This window comes from Trachurus trachurus (assembly GCF_905171665.1).
Source record: "Trachurus trachurus genome assembly, chromosome: 6".
In the NCBI taxonomy this organism is placed as follows: Eukaryota; Metazoa; Chordata; class Actinopteri; order Carangiformes; family Carangidae; genus Trachurus; species Trachurus trachurus.
In genome coordinates, this window is record NC_139897.1 from 19,083,800 (window position 1) to 19,108,424 (window position 24,625).

The following is a 24,625-nucleotide window of genomic DNA, read 5'->3' on the forward strand; positions in this document are numbered from 1 at the left end:
TGAAAGTCACACAGCTAAACACCTGCAGCCTGTGGAAGTCCCACAAAACACAAGAATACACCACATCTTTATCACAAATAGCCTCAATAGCCACCGGTGGATTTGTGTGCGCTAAATTCGCTGGAACTTGGTGGTTTCATGATATTTTTGTAAATTTTTGTAAAGGCAGCCAACATCAGGTGGGGCCACTTCTGTTGAGTCACATGTCTGTTGTTCTCTGCATGCCTCAGATCTTATCATCCATAGATTTGTATTTAAATATGAAAATAGAATGGCACGTTGTAATATTAGAAACCATGATTTGCATTGAAACACTCCACTCCAAGTTCATGGAGCACACTTTAACAAAGCTAATGCAGTCTAAACCAATAGCACTAGGATACATATTAAAGGATATAATGTTATTCTGGGGATGTTAATTCAACTTTCTGGTATGTTGTTTCATGATCATAGTTTGTGGTTCTCGTGAATTGTATTGCATTACCCCATAGCCTTCATGCATGCTGCATTTATGTTTTAAGGCAAGGTACCTGATAACCTGTTTTATATCTGTTTATAATCACTTCCTCTGGGTGTTTTGCATCATATCTCTCTTGTACATGAGACCCTGGGTCTCAATGAGATTTTACCTGTATAAATAAAGGTTAATAAAAAAAAAAATATATATATATCACATGTTGATCTAGTCTTATGAAACAGTTGTGTGATATATCAGAGCCCTATTTTTTTTTTATGAATGCAACATGTTTTCAAATATAAAATTATATTATGCGTCATAATTCTGCTTCACTTCTTGTAGAGTCTTGACATTTCCAAGTCCTTTCTGAAATCAAAAGTAAATGCCATATGCTATCACAATACAAACCCAGGTGATTCCGGGTTGGTTCAACAACCGGTTTGCAAACATACAGTAGGCTACGTGTACTGTCGGCTATGTGTGTCGTCATTCTCCGGAAAAAACAACAACAACTGCCTCCAGTTAAGTCCCTGACATACCGGTAAGAATCGGGCGAAATAAGCCGCAGCAATAATGTGTGGGCGGCTGCGCCTTGACGCCTTGGCGCCTTGGCAGCAGAGAACCGCGATGATGAAACGCGGGTGACGTGGTGATGCAAGACGACGGATGAAGACGTATCTCCCGGTAAAACAAAACAACTTTCTGTTTCTCTCCATAATCTTCCGGTGAGAGAAATTCCATCCTCCTCCCCCTCCTCATGAAGACCAGCCCCAGCCTGCCTACCGCAACACCGTCTGCATCTGGCCCGCAGAGAGGACACCCCAGTGAGGAAGCGATCGTCCTGCCCATTCGCAAATCAAAGTCACCCATTCGTGCCAATTGAAACGACACACGGAGTCGAGCCCTCCCACGACCCGCCCCCCCCCTTCCGAAAACGTCACATCACAGATTGTGTTAGTATAAATGCTGACACAGAGCTCCAGAGCAACTCGATCAACAACTGTGTGAGGAGTACAACTTCTGCTGAGAGATGCAAAGGTAGGGAGAAACATAATCTCTGTTCTTTCTTATCCCCCTGCACATGTACTAGATTATCAGTATGATTCCTTGTTTCGTTTTTATTGGGAGTGGTGAACATAAACTGTGAAGTGAGTTAGTTTAATGTAAAACCCTGCTGTGTGTGTGTGTGTGTGTGTTGATATATGCAGCTCTTTTTCTACATTGTACTGCATAAGTCTAGTAAAGTGTGCATGTTGCCAGATTGGAGCCAAGACATGGGAATAACAGGCTTTGTCTTTCTAAATGTCTGCATGAAGAAAGAAAAAAACAGTGCTGGATGAGTTGTTTTCAACTTTCAACATAATCCATGTCTCATGTCTCATGTCTCTCTCTCTCTCTGTGTGTGCGGCTTAACTATGGCATTTTTTCCCCCTCATATCCTCTCCCTGCTCTCATTTCCTCATGTTTTGTCTCAGCCCTCCAAAGCCTCAGTTTGCGAGCTGGCTCATAGAGCAGGTGGAGACCGGCCAGTACACAGGCCTGCGCTATGTGGGTCAAAACAAGTTCAGAGTCCCCTGGAAGCACAACTCCCGAAAGGACTGCAAAGATGAGGATAGTAAAATATTCCGGGTAGGTTTATTGGCCTGTGTTCAACTGGTCACTGGGGTTATGGCATCATCTGGGAAAGTGTGATAAGATAATAAATGTTAATGACTTTGTTGACATCTTTCTCTCTCAGCTGAAAACATGATTCATTTTGTGTCACTAACACATTATAGTCTGTAAAAAAAAAAAAGAGAGAGAGACAGAGAGGAAGAGAGAGACAGTAATGACTCATGATGTCTGGCAGGTGGCAACTGCCAGCAGCAATTCTAGCATGCCAAGCAGTGGTGGTGCCCCTTCCGCTTTCTTAAAGTCAAAACAGATGCAAAGTAGCAACACTAAGGTTAATGACCACAAAGAAACATCCTACATTCACATATTTCCTCAAGAAAGCAAAGCAGCTGCAAAGACATTAAGTTTTCTGCTATGTAATCACTTATGTTTGACAGACTGAAACGCTATATATCATTTAGGGGGTCATTCAGGTCTGTCAGGTAATAACAATTATAAACCACTGTCAGTCCCTGTATTAAAGAGACTGCCTTTCTGTTTGGGAGGAAGTTATCTCTTCACTGCAGGACTATAAGGGAGTGTACATTATTATTCATAAATAATTCAATAATGAATTCATAATGATGTATTAACTTCATTATGTAAAATCTTGATCTGTAATTTAACTAATAATGTCAGGTGTTAGATTAAGGCATATACGTGTATGAAGTTCCCACCTCTGGCTAACACTGTGTTGCTGCTTGTATGATTCACAGGCATGGGCTGTAGCAAGTAGTAAAATCAACGAGTTCCCCAATGACAAGGCCAGGTGGAAAACCAATTTCCGCTGTGCTCTCAACAACCTCTCAGTGCGCTTCAAGATGGTACAGGATAATTCAAAGAACTCAGAGGACCCTCATAAAATCTATGAGATTATCAACACCGAGTGTAAGACAACTGGTATTTGGCCTTTCCACTGCGGAACTGTTTTGAGTTCAATGTCAAGCTAATGCGTGACCTTTCTGGTTTTCTGCAGACAACTACGAAAATCCGCCAAACCACGACTCACAGGAGGATTCTGACATGACTCCTGATATTTACAGCTCTCCCACTAACTACTTCCCCCCAGGAAATGAGGTGCAGCATTTCTTACAGTGCACTTTCACTTCTCTCTCTCTGAACTGGTTTAACAATAGTCATATGTTCTTTGTTGACCGTCGCATTTCAGTACACATTTATTGCCTAAATTGTTGCATTTTTTCCTCCAAACAGCACAATCAACTGGTTACCACTTTCACAGCCTTAGATCTTGGCAACCATCCAACAGGTATTGTCTTACAGAAAGGGACATGCTGTTATATGCCTTGATATCCCATCAGTTTCAGTTTGATTTCATGTGGTTATAAAAGAGGGTAAACATAGATAAATATCACTTTTATTATCTTTGACAGAGAACCAACAGTGGGTGATCTACGGTCAACCCAATGCAGCTGCCCCTGGAAGCTATCCTGTTGCAGTCGAGAACCAAACGCAGGTTTTACCAAATCAGCCGACCTACTACGAGGGTATGTCTTGCAAAACAGAGTGAAAGATTCCTTTGATGAGTTTCAATGTTTTTCTGGGGAAGAAAAATTCCAAATAACAACCGTAGAAAATGCGATGCGTTTACTTTTTTACAGAACAGCCACTGCCAGTACTCACGCCACCTACACAGCCAACTATTTATGACCTGGAGATTGCCATTCACTACAGGAAAAAAGAAATGCTAAAGGTCACGCTCTCCACTCAGCGTCTCCAGCTCCACTACCAGCATGAGTCCCCTGAACTCAGTGCCCAGCACCTCTCCTTCCCTTCCACTGATGGGCTGTTAGACCACAAACAGGTATGTTTATACAAAAAAATCACCCATTAATCATTTATCTCTCTTTGCTTGGCCAGTTTTTACACTATAGTGCCTGCAGTTAAAGTATAATTGGGCAACAATCCTCACTGTTAGGTCAGAATCTGTGAAACTGGGATAATGTTGGCAATCCGATTGAAAAACTAATCTACATCTACCTTGGAAGCATGTTTTTTGGGACAGGTTTCCGGTAGGTCATTTAAATGAAGTTTCTGTTGACATTAATGCATACCAAAACATGTGATCTGTATCTATGATGCCAAACAAACATGACTGATGTATGACGTATTCATTTCAAAGATTAGGTTCATGTTGGAGACAGAGCTTCAGGACTGAACAGGTCTCAACAGAATACAGAGTTCTCACTCACAACCTTCTTTACACCAGATCGAATACACCAACCGCATCCTGAATAGCATCCAGAAAGGTCTGCTGCTGGAGGTTCGGGATACTGGCATCTATGCCTGGAGACTGGACAGGTGCCATGTGTTTGCCAGCACCAGTGACCCCAACGTGGCTGAACCAGACCCTAGAAAGCTTCCCCAGAACACCATGGTGGAGCTTCTCAATTTTGGGAAGTATGCAAATGGTAGGTGTGACTCTACTGTTGTCCATTAATGTGAGTAAAAGTCATGTTTCACATTGGATTTCATTTGTAACCTGCACTGATGTTTACACTGTGAAATACATACATTTCAGACCTGATCAAGTTTAAGGAGAACAACAGTGGTTCACCGGACTACACCATCAACATGTGCTTTGGAGAGAAGTTTCCTGATGGAAAACCTCTAGAGAAGAAACTTATCACAGTCAAGGTAACACTTTCCTAATTTTGCTGAGCTTTGCCTGAATGCATGCGGTATGTGAGTTCAGCTGCAGTCAGTTGGGCAGTTTCTAAGTGCTGTCTCTCTGTTCCTGTAGGTGGTTCCTCTGATCTGTCGCCACTTTCATGAGGTTGCCCAGATGGAAGGAGCTTCGTCTCTCCACAGCGCCAATGTCAGCCTACAGATCTCTCACAACAGCCTCTATGATCTCATTTACTCCGTCTTTGGCATGCCAACAGTTGAAGATTCAGCACGGGCTGCTGCGCCTTTCCTACATCAGAGCTGAAATTTCATCTCTCACTTGCCTCCAACCACTCCACTAACCTACAGGACCACATGATGTACAATATCCTGCTCTTAGCCAAAGCTCTGCTTCAAAAAGTTGCCAATACACCGGCTTGGATTGACATGCTAAAGCTGAAATGGGAACAAACAGAATTACATTTGGCATTGCAGAAATATGCTGTTATAGATCAACTAACACCACCCTAATGCCTGACGTGTCTTTGGCAAAAACTGACTTTTTTTATCACTACAAAGTAGAAATAAACTCTGCCTTTAACTGAGACTGTTACTCCACTCAAAGACTTGTTTGAGAATAAACTTTTACATGAATACTGTAAATAGTTATTGTTTTGTTAGATGTCCTACATATGTCTGTAGATGATCACGTATGTGATCATCAGTCCACCATGTACAGTTTGTGATTAATGAGAATATATTTATAAGCTTAGGTTTTTTCATGTGTCATAACCACTGGATGCATGAGGTATACATGTTTTGCACTTTTTACACTTTGCTGGATATACTGCAGTTCTACTTTTAACCTGAATGGAATTACTTTGATTTCAAATAAACATATTTCACCCTAAGATTGTGTTTCTTTTCATTACCACTGAGCTGGCTTGTAAATGATGGAATGGACATCTTCCATGACAGCCCAAAGAGGGAAGAAGACAAAATTTATTTTCTTTATTAAAACATTGTCCCTGAAAAGAAAATACAAATGCCTACGGAAAGGCTGAAAAAAGTGAATGTGGTCAGCTGTAATTCTCATAGTATATGTTCACATGTTACCACTTCAAGCCTGAAATCCTTATTAAACAGAAATATTACAACAGGACAAGATGACAAAGTTTTTGAATTACACCGAGACAAAACCTAGTTATCATCAATTATTTATTACTGTGTTCCCTCTTCGAAACATCTCGTGTGTTTGATCAAGTAAAACAAAACAAAACAAAACAAAAAAGAAATACATTCATATAAACATTAGCACCTATTCTGTCTTTCTATTTTTTTTTCTCATTTGTCCAGTCCCTGGCTTTGTAAAGCCAAAATCATGTCCAACCAAACTGGTCAGTCTTTGCAGTGGGCAAAGTAACTAGAGTAGAAAAAAAAGGCAAACAAGTAGAAATGAATGTTTCATGAAAATTGTTGTTGAAGAAAGCAATGTAGAGTAGTGAGCATTATTAAAAAGAGTGAGATTTAGAGTAAAGAAACAGTATCAAAGAAGTCATTAATGAGGCCGGAATCAAATACTGCACACAAGAGGTCTAAATCCAAAAGATGTTTTCAGTGTTGCCAACTTAAGGCCTGTATTTACCTCTATCATGCCTACATTGGAAAATGCTGTCGTTTTAAGTCGACACTGTAAATTCTCCAAACACACATACATTGAATTGAGCAAGTCCATGAAATTACGCCAATAAAATTTGCTCAACATTTATTAATGAACAAATACAAAAGGAAAAAAGTATCTATCTTTGTAGTTTACATTTTGTGAACTTGATAGTACCAGACTGGTTGGCAACAAACTCTTGATATTATCATTTTTTGTTTCTTTATTACAATTTCGTTTCACTTCAAAGTAAAATCTATTCTAACCCACTATGTTGTTGTCACTTCGTTGTGTAAAAATCTAATGCCCAAAAACAAATTATATCTCATTTCATCAAGGAAATGGTGCATTTTTTTTTGAGTACTATTGTTTGTTTTTTTTCTTCTTTTTTTTGGCACAAAAAGAAAATATTCCATTTCAGTCATGTGTTGAAAAAAGAATAATGGTAAGATTCAAAGTCCACAAGAAATAAGTTTGCCTAAAGTAAAGATTGTTATTTGAGAAGAAAGACTACATTGTTCATTTCAAACTATTGAGCCAGAATTCACCAGTAGCACACTGAACTAGGTTTCAACTCAGGAAACATGGATAATAGAGATGTGGAAGACAGATAACAGAGGCTTTTAAAATACAAAACAATCAATTAACTCTATTAATTAGAACCATTTATGTCATTTGCAACAGGCAACACAGATGAAAGGAACAAATAAGTGGATATATCAAATCTATATTATTTACAACCAAATCTAAAACTGTTTAATTACTGTACTGATAAATTTTCTACAAAAATTGCATAACAGTGCTTCTTAATGTGACAAATGTCTTATGTCTGCATATTCTCCATACTTTATATAGCTTCTTAGCCAACAAAATGAGTTTTGCCACTTATAAATACCCCTGCTGTCCCACAAAACAAAAAAGCTGGAGAAAATTCAAAGCCCACGCTGCATCCTCCAAGTGATATGCCTGCAGTGAAACCTACCTGATTTATCACTCCATGGGAGGTTCATATTTGCCTCTTTAAGGCAAAACCTCAGAGTCTCCCATTAAGTTTCTGAGCCGTACCACACAAAAAGACCACTTCTTGGCAGTGACAGTCCAAGCACAGGACACCGATAGGTGCTTTTCAAGTGTTTAAAGAGATGTTCGACCTAAGAAATTCTCCTTAAGATAGAAAGTCCGACATTATAGAAAATGTTCCGTCTTGAAGCAGTGAATCTTCGATAACCATGTAAACTGGTTACGTGTTTGAGATCATACCCAAGGGTAGGGCATGGAGTAAAACGTAGTTTAACTTGAGTGAGTGTTTGCAGTGGGTGTGACTGTCCTTGCCTGTAGTTTAGGCCTCCTCATGGGCTGTCAGAAGTTTTCATGGCCTCAGTCTGTCCCTCAGGTGCCGTCTCTGAGTCCTCTCCTTTCCTGTGTTTCCTAGCATGTTTGTATTTGTCAACATATGCCTTGACCAGATTGCCCACCTTCACCGGGTTGATCTCACCGCTCTTGCTGTGGCACACCTGATGACCAGGAACATAAACATGATTACAGACCAAATTCTCATGAGAAAATAAATTCAACCGATGATTCAAAAGTTATTGGAGCTTTAAATTGTTGTAAAGAGAAAAATGTTCTAGCATCGTAACAAAATTTTAACCCACCTTCTGGACGGCTTTGCGTAGAATCTCTTTGTATTCATCCTTGTTGATGTCTCTATTCTGGTAGAAAGGCTTGATGGCTAGCTTCACCTCCTCTATAGCTCTCTCCTGCATGTGCAGCTTTTTCAAATACTGTCAGGATAAGAGCACAGCAAATATATGTCAAGACAAATCATCTCAAACAACAGTTTTACATAAATACATACAGTAACAGTAAAAAATAAACACCACATACAGTATCTTGCTTCACTGAATTAGTTTCATGTGCTTATGCTTTATTATTCGTATTCCCGGCATTCACCTGGTCTTTCCTTGACAAATCCCCTTCTTCTGACTCTCCTTGTCCAGATATTGATATCCCTTCTGAATGTAGGCCCTCAGATCGGGAGGAAGTACCGAGTGCACCTACTGCACCTTTCTTGGAGGGGTCACTAGCAGCTCCACTGATATCCTGTTAAAGTCAAGGGAGATTATATGAATGAGAAAACGACCTTAATATAAGATTACATGGATAAGAGATAGAATATGTTATGAATCACTCCACTGACTCAATAATTTGGTCTATTGACATAAAACAACTCTATTCCCATTATAGTTTCAGGCAACCCTATTGTTTGTGATAGTATATTATACAAATGTATGTTTGCCAGCCAGACACACATAATGATATAAATTAATAACTTCTTACACAGACAGTCTTACACAAATCTCTATTACATAATTTATAGACTGACAACACAATGGCTTTGGAAAAAGTGTGTAGACACAATGTGTTGACTGCCCATTTGTGTGGCTTTTACTTTCATTTACCCTGAAAACTCTTCGGTATCAGTTTTAGTTTCTATCACGTGATTTTTCCAAGGCAACACATTTGCTTCCTATAAGTAAACACTGCCACCCTCTGGTCATTATTCACAGTACATGTTAAGTGCATTTCAAAAAAGCTTGATGGAAAAAAGTGGCTCTGTCCTACCTGACTGGTTGTCTGGACTGACAAAGAGGGTCTGCGAACTCCTTCCTGCTTCAACTTCAGTTTATACAGAGCCACCTCTGTGCAAGAAAGAAGAAAGAAAAATATTTTGCTGAGAGCTGAAGGCGAAACAAATCTTCAATCTCTTCCTGGTAATGAAAAATTGTATGTATTACTTTTTAAAATTTTGACACGCGTGTAGAATCTTTTGATATTAGATTAATCGTCAATCAAAACTGGTGTGGAGTGATCAGACGGCAGTACTTACTGCTTGCAGATTTCTCCGGTTGAGGCCCCTCGGGCTCCTGTATATTCCAGGTAACCCTCTTCACTTGATTCTTGGATTTGGCACCGGCTACAGGTAATACCTGCTCTCCTTCATTTTTCATTTCCTCTGCTTCTTTCTCTTGTTTGACAAGTGTACTACTCGCCTCTTTGTGCTCAGTCTTTACAAAATCCAAGTTGTCAAGCATCACATCTACATTGAAGTCATCATCAGAGTCTGAGGGTTGCTGAACTTCCTGCTTTACAGGGACCATCAACTCCGTAGTGTTGAGACAAGTCTGAGAGGCTGCATCCTGGTGACTGTCTGCTGAACCAGGTGTGGTTAATGTAGAAAATGAGGTGGCAGGGGGTGAGAGGCATAAATCTGGAGAGCTTGGCTCTGACTTAATTGCGACTTCACAAGTCTCAGTCTTGATGAAGTCTTCTTTGATTCTTTCCTCATCCATGCCCTTGGTTACTGTCAAGAAAGAGGTGTCCATTTCCTCTTTTTTAATTGTTTTAGTAATAGGAGAATCTACAAACATATCAAGAGAAGGTTCTTTTTCTTTCTTAATTTCTTTTACAACCTTTGTCTTTTTCGTCACATCTGCCATTTTGGCCTTTCCGTCTGCCTCAGGGTCTTTGTGTTCCTTTTTAACTTTAGCAGTGGATGTACAGGAGTGCAACTCTTGTTTATCTGCTTTAGAATTTATTTCCTCTTTGACGGACCTTTGAGTGAAATCCTTCTCTGTTTTCTTGTCATGGAACTGTGTCTCTGTGTCTTTAGAAGCTGAAACACAGGACCCTGAAGTTTTCTGTGAACTCTTGGATGATGATCCTCCTTCTTTTCTCCGCTCTCTTGAGCTCGATCTAGACCTGTGTCTCCGCTTGTCTTTAGATTTTGACAGTACCTTGTCTCTGGAGGAGTGAGTTGGTTGTTGCGGTCGTGAGCGATCTTTCCTACCTTCCCTGGATCTGGATCTAGACCTTGAAACTGACCGTGATTTTGAACGCGACCGGCCCCGTTTACTCCTGTCCTTTGATCGAGAGGTGGATCTAGACCTGGAGCGTGACTTTGACCGAGACGTTGAGCGAGATTGACGTCTCTTGTCCTTTGGCACCCATCGTCTCTCGTGGTCTCGCTCCCTGACATCATTTCTCTCCTTGCTCCTTTGTTTATGTTTCTTCCCCCTCGAGCGCTCTCTACTGCTAGAGCTGGAGACAGACCTAAATATCAATAAACAGAGACAAAATCTTTAAGTGAAGTTTTTTTTTTTGCCTAAAGCAAAGGTCTAAAGGTGAAACAATTATTACATAGTTGAACATCATAGAGGACAAACTATTACACATTTACCTGGATTGCCTCCTGCCTTTGGATCTGGACCGGGATCGCTGTCTCTTTCTCGAAGTTCTGTCAGGCGAATTGGACTGAGAGCTTTCTGAGGATGTGCGTGCCCTCCTCTTCTCTCTGGACCTTGACTGCCTAGAACTCCTTTCTTTATTCTTCTCCTTTTCTTTCTTCTGGCCTCCCTGACCAGAGGAATGATGGTCTCCTCTCCTGCCCCTGTCCATCTCTGAACTGCTAGAGCATTGCTCCTTTGAAGCTTTGGAGGTTTTCTTCTTAGGGGCCGAATCACTTGGCGGTGACTTGGAAGAGGCTGTTGAATCCCATCTAGATTCTACCTTTTGTTTCTTCTTGGTGGATGCTGATGAATTGTTCTTACAACTGGGAGCATCACTGTTGGGAGTCCCCTCACTCTGTCCACTCGGTTCTTCAAGACTCTCTTTCTCAGTCTTAACGAGATCCAGGCTGTGATGAGCAGTTGGTCTCATTTGTGTGCTGTGGCCACACCTCTCAGCTTCCGCTGCATCATCTACCCCCGGCTCTTTCTTTATTTTAACGTCAAGTAATATTGTTTGTTTCTCAACCTTAATGTCCACCAACCTTGAATTCTTCTCTTCCTTGACATAAGGTGATATGGTTTCCTGAGTATTAGATCTGTGTGGTTCTTCCTGTGAGACCTCAGTTTCCTGTGATTCACTTTTCACATGAACCTTCTCCTGCTTTTTTTGTAATAAATCCTCCTTGTTTCCTAAACTGGGAGCTTTCCTCTCATGTGTGGCATTTTGGAAGCTGCTATCCAGACTTGAGCTCTCTGCTTCACCATCTGAGCTGCCGGAGTCTGACAGAGTAGGATTAAAAGGATCATAGATAGTATTACTGTCTTGTTCCTTATTGACCAACGTCCGCGATGCTAGCAGCATCTGTTTATCTCTATGTAATTGTCTCTTTTTTGCTTCATCTTCCTTTTCTCTCCAGGGCTCCTGCATGCTTCCCCCACTAGTAGAGGGTGATGTAGTGCTTAGCCTTCTTGAATGCCAGGAGTTCCCACTGGAGTTAATGCGGAAGCTCACTGCTGCTGAAGATGAGGAAGATGAAGAATAACGTGACTGGTTGGCTTGTGAGCCAGTTGAGGAAGAGGAAGAAGAAGAAGAGGAAAATGAGTTGGAGAAGGTGGATGATGAGCTTGCTCCATCAGACCTATGCCTCTGGGTCTGACCATCACTTCTGCCCCTTTGCTGGTCAACACTTTGCTGCCTAGTCTTGTCCCCAGCAAGGCTGCTTGTGCCCATTTCAGGCAAGTCGTAACCATGGTTAGTGGTGGAACTACTGCTACTTCCCCTACTATTACTAATTCTACTACTGCCATCCTGACTTGTTCCATTATTTGTGACACTGCTACTCTCCCTTTTTATTTTTGGTATCCGAGGAAGCACCGATACATCTACCCACATGGGCTTTGTAGGTGCCTTTTTAGGTTGAGAGTGTGATGGAGCCTTTCCCTTGCTTTTGGAGTTCGAGTTCAGGCCATGGTGGTTTGATGAGGAGGGAGTTTCCCTAGGTGCCCCAAATCCATTGGTTCCTCGGTGACCAAGAGAGGGGTTAGGTCTGTTTGGACGAGGTGGCTGCAAACTTGGATGTCCCCTGTGTGGAAAATCAGAATTGGGAGGTTGTTGGGTGTGGGGGCCTGGGTAAGGCGTACAGGGTGGTAAGGAAGCAGAGCTCTGGGACAAAGGTATGTTCATGGAACTATGGGAGGATCCAGGTTGGTCTCCGTTGATCTCGGTGCTGTCATCTTCTTTGCTGCTACCTGGCATTGATGCAGATGGCATCACTGTTAACACAAAAACATATGATAACAATATATAGGAGGCAGAAGTTCATTCTATATCACTCAGCAGATTTGACTAATTTACACACTGTGCATAGTCATTTTCAGACCATCACACAGTGCTCGGAAAAAAACTTAAAAATAAGGAACTGGTGACGTCAAACAAAACAGTCTGAAAAGTCACCATCCATGTGGGGGAACACAGGAAGCACTCCTGAAGTCTTGTTGAATATAGTTTAAAGTTTTAAAAAATATAGTTTAAAGTTTGATATTCACATCACAGGTGTTTGTCAACAGGACTACACAAAAAGCACTAAACCAATTTTTACAAAATTTGGTGGAGGGATAGGGCGGACCCCCTAAATGTTGGTGTGGATCCAGTTAAAGGCAGATCTAAGAATTACTTTACCTAAACCATGATTAGGCACATGTTTGTTAATATCTCTGGAAATTAGATATGGGTCTTGGATGTAAAAAAAAAAAAATTATAACATGAATGATGAGATCTATGAAAATTTTTGAGATTCAGCAGCCGGACTCAATAAAATAGCTCTACTCTTACAGCGCTGTTACTATTTTCATTCAGAATTTTCATTCTTATCCCCAAGACTTTTTTTTCCAAATGTGCCACACACTTACCTGGCTTTGATGCTTTAAGGGAGCCATCCCGATTGATGACGACATCAGAGCTGTCCATCAAGAGCATGCTCTGTCCTGACAGGATACTGCCAAGCAGGTCAGGCACAGGAGCCGCTTCCACGACACCCCCTGATCGGGGGACCTCCATACCCCTCCTGGTATAGCATAGCAAACCTTTAATTACATTTCCAGAGTATTTATCAATCTACATACCATCCTGAACACAAACACTGAGGAAGCTGTAACACCTCATAATTACAATATCTCAAATTAAATACCTAGTTATGATGTGTGTCAGTTTCTGATTTTGAGCTCATTTGGGGCCATTATGACTAGGATGAAGGGAATCAAAAGTAGTGTTCTTACTTACAAGAAACAAATTCTCCCCAATAATTACATTTTGCCGTGTGGTTGAGTTGATTCATGCATAACAAGTGACATAGCAGCAGGTGCACTGAGAGATTTCAAGGATGGTTTAGCAGATTCAAATAGCTACCCAGTTAGCTCTAAATTTTGTGAATAATTATGTTCACTTCATAAACTGTTCTTTTTTACCCAATTCGACACATCATGGCAAGGAGGTGATTTTACCTGGAAAGGCTTGCAGTGACTGGTCGGGCAACGGGCTGGTGAGAACGAAGGGCAGAGCGAGAAATCCCTCGCCTCTTTGCCTCCAGCAGCGATGTAACATGGACCTGCTCTTCCTCTTCACTGGGCAAATGGATACATTAAGTCACAATTTGCTAAACAACAAAAACTGTGTTTGATTGTTTTCAATTCAGGACTCTGAGTGGGTCACTTGAGGACAATCACAGAGTTGTCCCCAAGTACATCCTCTGTTATCTTCACTAGCCACCCACTGCATGATGCTGCCAGCGCTTTGCTTCACCAGGAGTACAGAACTAGCCAGGAGCAGTTTCCTTCAGAAGTGACACTGAACTGAGGCCAAACATTTCAGTCTTGCTTTTATCAGACCAGAGAATCTTGTTTCTCATAGTCTCTTAGAAAGTCTTCCATCTGTCGACTCTGCCATAAAGCCAAGATAAGCGATGGCTGTCCTCCCAGAGGTACCTGCCCTTGCTCTTACATATATTGCCAGCCGTGAGACAGTAAGACAGGTGTGGCAAATCCTGTACAATCAATTGTATTTCTCACAGGTGGACTACTATCAATGTAGAAACATCTCCACCTGAGTTAAACGTAAGTGTCTGAGCGAAAGTGAGATTTCGTTTTTTATCAAATTTACACCTCATCTTTCTTAACACTTTAAGAATGCACTGCACTGTGTGTTCAAATATATGATGATGATGATAAACAATAGCTACAATGTGGCTGAGAACCAAACTATTTAAACATTTATTTGTAAACTGTATTGGCTGTTGCAAGTCAATACTGAAGAACCACTTTAATGGGTTCAGTTTTGTTTGGTAACAGAAAATACATTTGCACATCCATTATGTGTAGCAAAGCATAACTGAGTAAAGTGGAGTTACGAGCATAAATATGTCATGTATGTAAGAAAACCAGTGTAAGAAACCAGGGAAACATCCGACATTATTGGTTGATGAGGAGCAATGTGATAAGGAGTTAATGTGCAAATTAACTGATTAATAATTATATCAAGTCAGATGAACATCAAAATGTAAATTTGTTACAGTCAGCCCGATGAGCAATGAGCAAGTCCTCTTACCGTTCAACAAATGGATCCAGATCAAATGGGTCTCCATAGATAGAGAGGGACGCAGCGCCTATGTCAGCACGCATACTGCTCAGCGTATGCTCCGAGGGCCGATATACTGTTGGGAGTGAAGAGCCCTTTTTGTCCTTTTTAATTCCAAGATTACTAGCAATACGGCTTCGAGGATTGGCTGCCTTTTTCAGCATCTAGTGGGAAAATAGAGTACAGAATTTATCTAGAGAAAAAAAGCATGTAATGACAGAGAAATTAATTATTCGTTTTTCATATTCTGGGTAAGATACATCCAGTGAAACATTTAAAACTGAACACTCACCAGCTTTTTTCTGGACTTAGTTCTCCTCACTTTCCGTCTCCTCCTCTTGACTCCCGTACCTGTAGCTCTACCCGTTTTACCCTTGGCGGAAGATGTTTTCTTACGTCTGACCTTTCGCCGTTTTACTGTTCAATTATAAAAAGGCATCCATCATTACACATCACTACGCTACGCCTGGCTAGACTCTACATCAGTGTATATCCTGTATATTTAATGTTTGCCTGCGTTTATGCCAACCGGCAGCATTTGTTGTGCATTCCTATGTGTGCTTGCTTACCAGTCCTGCGCCTCCGGGCATGAGGTGTCAAGTCCCGGATATACACAGCTGTATTAAGCCCAGCTACCACAGCATTAATAGTCTCATCCAACCATGTGGACTGTATGAGATATGTGGGAGCCAACTGGAAAAGAAAAGTTTAAATTACTCCACTGGTTCACTCCAGTGGTTCAAACCACTGTTATGTAAACTCCAAAACACATGCATGAATTTTAATCACCAGTCAAGTGAAACGGTCTAAAAACATACCATTAGTTCAGTTGTCAGTACATTTTATACACCGCCATACCTGTTATAAGTAAATCTAATCTGCACACAACAAACTCTATGGAAGACCAAGACATTTCTACATTCAACATCATACCTTGTGCAGTGGGAGTGTGTTAGAAAAGAAGCCAAGACAGAAGCATCACGCCTCATGCCAAACCTGTGATGTGCGTGCCTGTGTGATGCGATGTCGGTTCACATTCGCTCGAACCCTCTCACTCTGCTGAGTTCGGGCGATCGCTCTGGTGGGACCTGTGGCACGAGACTGTCGGTGGCTGGTAGCAGAATGGGCAGTAGAAGGCAGGCTCTCTGCATCACTAACTTCCTCAGCTGAACCCCCTGAGACAGAAGATTTTACATACAGTAGGCATACTTTGAATGGGTGCTTACGAGTGCAGACAAGGCTCAAATGCATACAAAATAATAAGTAGGTTAGTTATGGGTAGATATTTTGCTTTTAGATTTATTTGTTTCTTTGCCCAAAATGTTTGATCAGGATTTTACTTGTCTTCATAAGTTATGAGGACAAAAAACTTCATGATTTACTTGAGTGACGATTGTTGGCTTCACATTCAGGACAGAACCATTCCTCTACAGGAACTGAGTCGAGAGGTGGTGTAAGACACTCCATGTGATACCTATGGAACAAAGAGGAAAAACCATGTTTTATAAGAAACCTGCTAACAAATGTTATTTGTATGAACTCATGATCTTATGCCTTCACTGATGAAACCCGTTTAACCACCATGTTTTGTCTTATTTTGTTTGGATTGTAATATTGACCAAATGTGTGTAAAAAGGAAACACTTAATGTAGTGTTTTTGTTTTGTTATTACTATTTGTTTGTTTGGTTTTTTGCTTCAATGATTGTTCCTGTCATGTAGGAACATACACTGTATGGAAATACATTGTCACTTTGTCTGCTTTTTGTTTTGTTTTCCTTAAATCTTTTCCTACAATGGAAAATCTATTAAAGAAACTGTTGGAAAAAAAGAAGAAGAAGAATATTGTCTGTCTCACCCTGCATCACAGCCATCGCAGAGCAAGAGGCGGTCCTCACGGTCACTTCCACCACAAACCTCACAACTGGTCTGCTCCAGGTCCAAATCTACCGTTTCCTCTTGGCCTTCCTTTGCAGGCTTTTGTACTGTGATCTGAATGAAGCAGTTATCACACAATTCACATACAAGCAATTAGAACCCACAATATGAATGTATACAGGGTTAACAATGGGTTACAAAAGTTCACACATAATTAGCATACTCACCATTTTTTTCACTTTGCCTCCGAAGCATTTCCTTAGGTATATACTGTTAAAGGCAATACGGTCTACAGGACACGAGTTTGCATTCTAAATAGTGGAGAACAAAAAATGCTAGAATTGAGCATTCAGTTTTCTCTGCCATAGATGGTTTATAAAATATGTGCATATATTGAAAATCAAGATATATCCTGTATATTTCACTGAAACCCACCTTGGACCATTCAAGGATGCAGTCAAGACAGAAGTAGTGTTCACAGTTCTCTGGTGTTGCAACAGGTTGGCTGTTGAATGAGTTAAGGCAGATGGGACACTTTTCTGCGTCCTCATCTGAGCTCATCCCTGCAAGATCAGCAGAGGTCCCACCTAAAGCACCGTCCTCTGGCTTAGCATCCTCCTCCTCTTCTTCATCTGAGGAAAGTGAGTAGAAATATACTGTGTAAACAATATACAATCCACATTTAAGGAAGATATTGATGCATAGCACAAAATGGTGGGTAAATAATCATGTAATATTTAATAGTGTACCACTAAGCCAATTTTCTCTCATTGAACTACTCAGAAAAACTAAGGTGTGTTAAGTTACAACAATTTCAGTATTGTAAATTGTATCAGAACAGCTAAACATGACAAAGCACAGTGTATAATTACCTAAATCTTAATCAAAATACACAGACTGAGTAAATGAATAACTCCATGACAGTCTAACAATATGAACTCAACAGTAGCTCCTACCATCCTCCTCGTCATTTCCTCCTTCTTCTTCCTCCTCCTCCTCATCCTCCTCCTCCTCTCCATCCAAATGATCCTCTTCATCTTCCTCAGCACTATCAGAATCTCCATCCTCAGACTCTCCTTCAACATCATCAGAGTCATCTAGGGGGGGAAATATTATTAAAATACAAAAGCAACATGCTTAATAAAAAATCTTATATAAATTAATAAATAAGTCTTACATATGTTTGATGCTGTATTCTTATGGATGATAGGGCAGTTTTGTTCAACCCATTTAAATGTTAGATTCAAATGTTTAAAAATGACAAAGACTTAAATTACACAAAGTACCTGAGATGGCCCACTGGGCAGCCCTTTTCCCTTTGCTGTGGGAAGCACTGCGATTGATCAGCTCATCCTGGCTGTCATCTTCATCCATGGCTATTCATCGGAAGTACACCTGAACAAATTCTTACAGCCTGTCTTTGGAATAACCCTTTGAATATGGAGCAGAAATGTAGATTGTGTTAACAAAGCAGATAGGCTTGAGCCAGTCTACTCATTGTTTTGTAGGTCAGGTAATTAGGAACTGATGTAGTGTATTGTCCACCTGAACTTTTCGCTTTAACATCATGCATTATGTTCTTCTGTCTTTTTTGGAACTGAAGGAAAGTGTTTAGCAACAGTAATCGATGAGACATGAGTGACCCTTGTGAGATGCACCCTAGGAGAATGTGTTTTTGTTGTTCACAGAGCCTTAAGTTGATGTTTAGCCTCGTCCAAAGGATTAACCCAAGGTCGTAAAATTATATATAGGCTAGATCCTGCCTTGTGTTCATGAACACAAAACATGAAATGTGTATGTTAAACAGATAGGCTACAGGTATTGTTTGGATTTACAGAATGTTTCTGTTAATATCAAACAGTTAATGCTTAAAGTTATATCCTTATGTGGGGAGAAGGTGGAGTTTTGGAGTGAGAAAGCATATAAAGATAGTGGTTTTGAGCCATAGGGAAACATAGGGAGAGAGATCTCACAATGGCACCAGAGATGCTCCAAGATTCGACATTTTTTGTACACTGTTCTACTTCTTGTTAATAAACTACTTTTTTGAATGCAAGTGAAGACGTGTCGGCGGTGATCCCTTCTTTTCATCAACACATCAATATACCACACTGACAATTAAGCTTTGGCCCGAGTCCTGTTGCAAAAAGGGGAGAGCGGTCATCGAGCATGTACTCTTGGTCGATGAAAGGTAGTTGTAACAAGAGGTAAACAGACAGCGCAACTTTCTCACAAACCACATATGGTATCTGAGAGCTTGCGAGTAATTAAGAAAATGCCAAGCTGTCATTTTAACGTAACAATGTCTTGCTTGCAGACAAACAAAACAATGTTACCCAACGTTAGCTAGCTAGCCTGCAGAAAATGCTAGTGCTACATTTGTAAACAAAGAGAACTCGGCACCAAACAGAAAGAGCGTCTACTTTGTTTCTCCTATTAAATGCATGTGTCTCGTTTATATATAAACCCATGTTATGGATAAACAAAATGTCAATAAAATATATCTAACCTGTCACGCTGCTCTTGCAGCACAAATGGCGCTAGCTTGTAACGTTAGCAACACTTACTACAGCAGCTAAATTTAGCAACTACACGCTCGCTCAGTTTCTGTGCTATAGCTAAACACCCGGCGGGTGAAGAAGCGGCACTTAAATCCTTATATCAACAACACACACAATTGCAATGTCATATTCGAGCATTTGATAGTAATCTCAGACCTACCCTATTCGGCTGTGTATGGTGTGTTTGAGTAATTTTTAAGTCTCCACGGCTGACTGTTGAGTGACACCGCCGGCTGGTCAGAGGACGGAAATGGCCGAGCGCACTCAGACGACTCTTAAAGAGACAGTACCTGTTTCATTAAGATCAACCAGAGACACAGCACAAAGCGATTGGAAGTGTGGACAGTGGACACACCTTTATGTATTTAGGGCTGTGTGTGTCCAGTCATTGACCTTAAATGCACACCATAATCAAAATGCCCACAAAATAGTAAATTATAATTATTATATTTTTATTTATTCTCATTATAGTTTATCTTATTTTATTCCGTTCTTATTCTGCTTTTATTTTAGTAATAATATTGTATTTATCTATGCATATCTCACTTTGTGTTGATTTTGCTGCCTATATTCAGGAGTTTGTAACAAAAAAAAACTTCCCTCTGAGGATAAATAAAGGAATATTGAATCTGAATCTGAATCAAAATTAGGATAAAAAAAAAACTTGATATCACTTCCATTACAATAACACAGTTGTCCATAAAGTCTTTAGATTCATGGACCAAAACTCAAGACAAAGAGACAGCTTTATAAGTTTGCTCCCAAAACAGTCTCAACTTCTGGCCCTTTGGCCCATGATGACATGATTGCACCACATTATTTCTGCAGCTGCACTCTCCTGTTCTACCACATCCCAAAGGTGCTCTACTAAATTCACATCTGGTGACGGAGGAGGCCACTGAAGTTCACTGAATTCACTGTCATGTTCATGGAACCATATTTGAAATTGCTTCTGCTTTGTGACATAGTGAGCTTTCATGCTAGAAATGAAATTCTAAATTGGTCATAAAGGGGTGCACATGGTCTGCAGGGTGCACCCAAACCAGTAGGCTACACTATGAGCAGTCTGGACTGTTGACACAATCAGGTTGGGTCTATGTTCTTGATGCAACATTGTGACCCAACCAGATTCTTCCAGGACCAGGAAATATTTTTCCAGTCCATATGCTGCTCTGTACTGGTGAGCCTGTGCGCATTGCAGCTTCAGATTTCTGTTCTTGGCTGAGAGGAGTGAAACCTGATATGGTCCGACAGCCAATCCACCAGCTCAGTGGTTCAACATGTAGTCTACACTGTGAGATCATTTTCTGATCACATAGTTGTAAAAAGTGGTAACCTATCTGTCACCAGCCAGTCAGAATATTCACTCTTATTATTAACACAGTGCTTGTCCACAGAACTGCTCCTCGCTGAATGTTGTTTTTGTTTGTTTCTTCAGCACAATTCAGACAGAGTAATAGTGGCTTCCCAAACCAGTAATTTCAGCATAAGCAGTCTGTCTTACACCACCACCAATCATGCTAGCGTTTTCTAAGATCACATTTGTCTCTATTCTGATGTTTGATGTTTGATGTGAAACATGAATAAGCAAGTGTACAGGTGTTTCTAATTAAGAACCCAAAGAGTGTTTACACAGTAGCTACCTCACACCTCAATCAATTGAATGTGACATTATTGCAAACCACAAGGAAAACACAAACATACATGTAGGCTACGTTTGTGTTTTCCTTGTGGTTTACACACGCACACATTTTGGTTCAAATTCAATTCAATTATCAACTGATCTAGAGGTGTGAAGGTGTAAGCTGTTCATCATAAATTGTCATAAATCCACTGGTGAAACATTAATCAAACATTTTAAAACGCCTGGTAAATCTGACAGAGTTACTATAATGTAACATATAAAGCAACAGAAGTTATTCCCGGGTGTCAAAGGGGTCACACATAAAGGCAGGCCAGACAGTGAGTAGAAACCAATACAAATGTCGCCCCCCAGTGGCGACTTTGACTATATAAATCTCAACTGTTACATAATACACTGTAATCCTGATTTGTTGCTTTACATGTCATGGGGTTATGTGTATCCTGACTGTGAATAATCCTACACCTATTGGGCTTTGTCTCTCAGTCAAAAACCGATCAGAGGAATATTCCTATCTATAACAAAAAAGAAGTTGTTAGATAACATTCTGGAAACAAAGAGGGAACATCATGTCCCAGTTGACAAGTTCAAAATGGGGTCATTCACATGTTACGATTTTTTTTATACATCAGACAACATGTAGCCTATTTATTTTCTTTTAGTTAACAATGACAAAATCAAATAAAAAAGCTGTTTAAAAAAACGATATATTCCTATTTGGTAGGCTATAATATGCTTATTGTTCTTTAATTGAACATTTAATATGTTCTCTAATTAAGTTCTAAGCACCTAACTTTATTTTCATTTGCTGTTAAAATATAAAATAGTGGGAAAAGTGTCTTCAAATCGATGTGAGACAATTTGTTAATGATGTCAGGGAGTCCCTCAACTCTCACTCCGTAAATTATTTAGAGTTCATCATCGTCCTCCTCCTCCACCTCCTGGTCGTCATCATCAGATCAGACTGTCATGCTGCATCCTTGGTACGTGCACAGCCACACTCTGCTCATGGCAACACTGTACACAAGTAAGCCGAGTTCAACCACTTCACAGTGTAGGGGTAGGGGGGGTCCTTTGTCAGAGGGGCTTCTACGGGGTTTATCGCACCTCTGACGACGGCTGTGACACATAATGCCGGGGATATGAGAGTGAAGGAAACTTTGTCGCGGTTGCGTTTGCGATAAATAATCTGTCGGGGCGGGAAACTGTTTACAAGAGAATGGTTTGTTCCTAATGTACGACGTGCAAAACTGAACGCGCCGCACCCCAACTATAACTCTAACAACCAACCGGACGTGCTGACCTCTCAGAGCCCGCCCCCCGCGGGTTATGATTGGACAACCCCGTGCGCTGGGCGTGTCGTTCCACTCCAACTCGGCAGCTCATTGGTTTAACACGACGCCGCTCTCCTCTTAATTTGCATAACCAGGTCGGGTTGCAGATGCAGGGGAGTGGGCAGGGAAGGGGTAGTGCAAGTGAACTCAACTTCTGCGTCGGTGTAGGCTATACTATATTCTTAAATGCACCTAACTTTAATCATGCAGTGTGATAGCTCTCAGAGAAAAAACAATCTGGATGTGTGGATGGATGTCAGACAGGCTCCTGGGAGCGAAAATGAAAGATTTCTTTGCTTTAAAAATTATTCCAAAAGAAAACTTGGTAAGTAGCTCCCTTTATCTGCCACTATTCTTTATTCCGTCTATATGGTGGGGAGGGATAGGCCACGCACTGTGTATCATGATGTGTCATTTTTCTATACATTTATTTTCATTTGTCAAATTGGTGGTAATTTAAAACTTTTTTTTTTGTAACAAATGAAATTCGAAAGCATTTGGATGTATTTCGCTGGCTACATCCACAAATGGTGACCTGAAGCCAGCTGTAATTTATAATTCTAGAGTACAGTTTGTTACAGTGATTGGACAATATGGTGGATTGAATATGATCTGTCAATTTAATGAAATTGTTATATAATTTCTGTGTTTTATCATTTTTTGGAAACAATGCAATTTAAGTGGAAGTGATTTGAATAGAAGCCATAGGTCGACTCCACTCTTCATGTTGACTATGTGTGATTTATTACTGTCTTATCACACGGCTTTTGTGTGTGTGTGTTCCTCCACAGATTGTGAGCGCTTTTGGGGGCTGCCACTATAATGTGTGAGATCTAAAAGCAGGTAAGCCACTGACTAACGCACATTGTGCCAGTTGTCAATTCCACTGTGCGTGTGACAGCGGCTAACCTGGTTTTGGGAGTACCTCTCATTTCTTTTTTGATTCGCCCAAGACAGACCTATCTACAAGCACCCCCCACCCCACCCCACCCCCCTCTTTGACCATGCCCTGTGCACATTGCCGGGACAGGCCTGCTCTACATGACTGCCCTCCCAGTGGTCTCCATGTGTATTGTAGCTTACTTCCTCCTATGTGCACACACTGTACCTTATTTAGGACCAAGTGGGGGTTTTTTTTGTGCATTGTCTCCTATGGAGCCGACCTCTCTAATGCCACCTACTGTCAAGACTATTGGTGAGTGTTTTGTTTCAGTTTCAGTTTCATCTGTGTGTGGTTTAGTCAGGATAATCATTCTCATAACGATTTTCACTATTTGAGGTCAGGGGCCCTCCAGAGGTTCCAGGAGGCCCTTCAGTAAAAAAAAAAAAAGAAGAAAAGAAAAAGAAAAAGAAGGCGCACTAGAGGAAGTTCTTGTAACTCAGCAGTGTATAGCACAAATCTGGGCTCGCTTAACTAAGAAAATCACAATAAGTTGTATCCATTGTGTATGTGTGTGTAAAAAGTATCCCTAAAGTAAAGTTTCTACTCAAATCAACTGTGGCATCATGTATCTTGTTTTGTTTTAAAGTGTAATTCATTTCTCAGTATCAGTGAGGCTGTTGTATTACCATCAGTGCATACAGTCATTGTGACACACAGGAATAGATAAGTGCAGTATGTCAGACTCATTAACTTGTTGCGGCATTAATCATCATCGCAGAAATGTGGACGTGCAGATCCTCACTCACGTCCACATGGAGGAGGTTTTTTTTTTTTTTTCCCACTCCCTGTTATAAATATTGATCAGTTTGCTTCTCGAAGTGAGATCAACATTGTACATTCATCCAAAAACCATCTGAAGCTAGATAGAGATGGGGGGCACCACTGTATGAGCAACAATAATTATTTCAATTAAATGTCCTAATTAATAATCATAATATGTTAATGTCCCGTTTATGAGATCTGACTCCTCTGGGTTTATGAAGGGGGTGAAGTTGGACACATTTCACTTTTCATGAATGAAAACTGGACTGGAAAAAAAACAGTTGCCTTAGGTCGTCAGAAAATAAACAATTAGTGTTAAAATTCAGTATGAATATGTTTTCCTGACACTGCTGTTACCCAACAACTCATGTGGCATGCAGAGAGAAGTGTGTGCGTGTGTAGCATCGCTCTTGTCCACAGGCAGGCGTCAGTGTTGCACCAGGTCCTGAGCTTGTCCAGACAGTAGGAACTAAACAAGGATTTGAAGCTTATCTATCTCCTGCCAAGCCAGACAGCTCTAAAGCTTCTCAGTGTAATCCAATTCTACATAATTAATCATAATATCTAAACTGGCCGTCTCATGTACTTCTTCTTAATTCTAAACACATGATCAGAAGTTAACAGCAGTGGCACAAAGTGAAAATGGTTGATAGAAAAAGACAATCACATATTTTTGATGTTTTTTTTTTATATA

General features: G+C 40.6%; 2 protein-coding genes and 1 long non-coding RNA gene across 4 annotated transcripts; 2 read left to right on the top strand and 1 right to left on the bottom strand.

The window, feature by feature from the left end:
* Positions 1 to 1,427: 1,427 nt before the first annotated feature.
* On the top strand, positions 1,428 to 5,633 carry irf7 (interferon regulatory factor 7). Its single transcript, XM_083972899.1, has 10 exons — positions 1,428 to 1,495; positions 1,933 to 2,086; positions 2,827 to 2,998; positions 3,087 to 3,187; positions 3,323 to 3,377; positions 3,502 to 3,615; positions 3,730 to 3,932; positions 4,338 to 4,539; positions 4,650 to 4,765; positions 4,872 to 5,633. Exons 1-10 carry the CDS (start codon positions 1,488 to 1,490, stop codon positions 5,058 to 5,060), a joined length of 1,314 nt encoding a protein of 437 aa, XP_083829025.1. The 5' UTR covers positions 1,428 to 1,487; the 3' UTR covers positions 5,061 to 5,633.
* Positions 5,634 to 5,732: 99 nt separating this feature from the next.
* phrf1 (PHD and ring finger domains 1) lies at positions 5,733 to 19,507 on the bottom strand. 2 transcript variants are annotated; one of them, XM_083973373.1, is made up of 19 exons: positions 19,411 to 19,507; positions 17,976 to 18,120; positions 17,646 to 17,786; positions 17,125 to 17,321; positions 16,917 to 17,000; positions 16,670 to 16,803; positions 16,196 to 16,287; positions 15,810 to 15,988; positions 15,383 to 15,506; positions 15,106 to 15,230; positions 14,784 to 14,977; positions 13,685 to 13,804; positions 13,094 to 13,248; positions 10,636 to 12,433; positions 9,286 to 10,508; positions 9,021 to 9,097; positions 8,349 to 8,498; positions 8,051 to 8,179; positions 5,733 to 7,909 (listed from the first exon to the last, which is right to left on the bottom strand). In XM_083973373.1, exons 2-19 carry the CDS (start codon positions 18,061 to 18,063, stop codon positions 7,745 to 7,747), a joined length of 5,175 nt encoding a protein of 1,724 aa, XP_083829499.1. In that variant the 5' UTR covers positions 18,064 to 18,120; positions 19,411 to 19,507; the 3' UTR covers positions 5,733 to 7,744. The 2 variants fall into 2 exon arrangements, with proteins under 2 accessions (XP_083829499.1, XP_083829498.1); XM_083973372.1 differs by having other exon boundaries at positions 10,636 to 12,457.
* Positions 19,508 to 22,413: 2,906 nt separating this feature from the next.
* Positions 22,414 to 23,688, top strand: LOC310987092. Its single transcript, XR_014595440.1, has 3 exons — positions 22,414 to 22,551; positions 23,018 to 23,069; positions 23,184 to 23,688. It is a non-coding gene; the product is annotated as an uncharacterized lncRNA (long non-coding RNA).
* Positions 23,689 to 24,625: the final 937 nt, after the last annotated feature.

Bases quoted from the DNA above. Each gene is read 5' to 3' on its own strand.
- irf7 (XM_083972899.1), top strand. The intron at 4,540-4,649 runs GTAGGTGTGACT...CATACATTTCAG, and splicing joins TTTTGGGAAGTATGCAAATG to ACCTGATCAAGTTTAAGGAG. The intron at 4,766-4,871 runs GTAACACTTTCC...CTGTTCCTGTAG, and splicing joins AGAAACTTATCACAGTCAAG to GTGGTTCCTCTGATCTGTCG.
- phrf1 (XM_083973372.1), bottom strand. From the start codon at position 18,063: ATGGATGAAGATGACAGCCAGGATGAGCTGATCAATCGCAGTGCTTCC. The intron at 17,787-17,975 runs GTACTTTGTGTA...TTCCCCCCCTAG, and splicing joins TGCCCAGTGGGCCATCTCAG to ATGACTCTGATGATGTTGAA. The intron at 9,098-9,285 runs GTAAGTACTGCC...TTTCTTGCACAG, and splicing joins ACCGGAGAAATCTGCAAGCA to AGGTGGCTCTGTATAAACTG.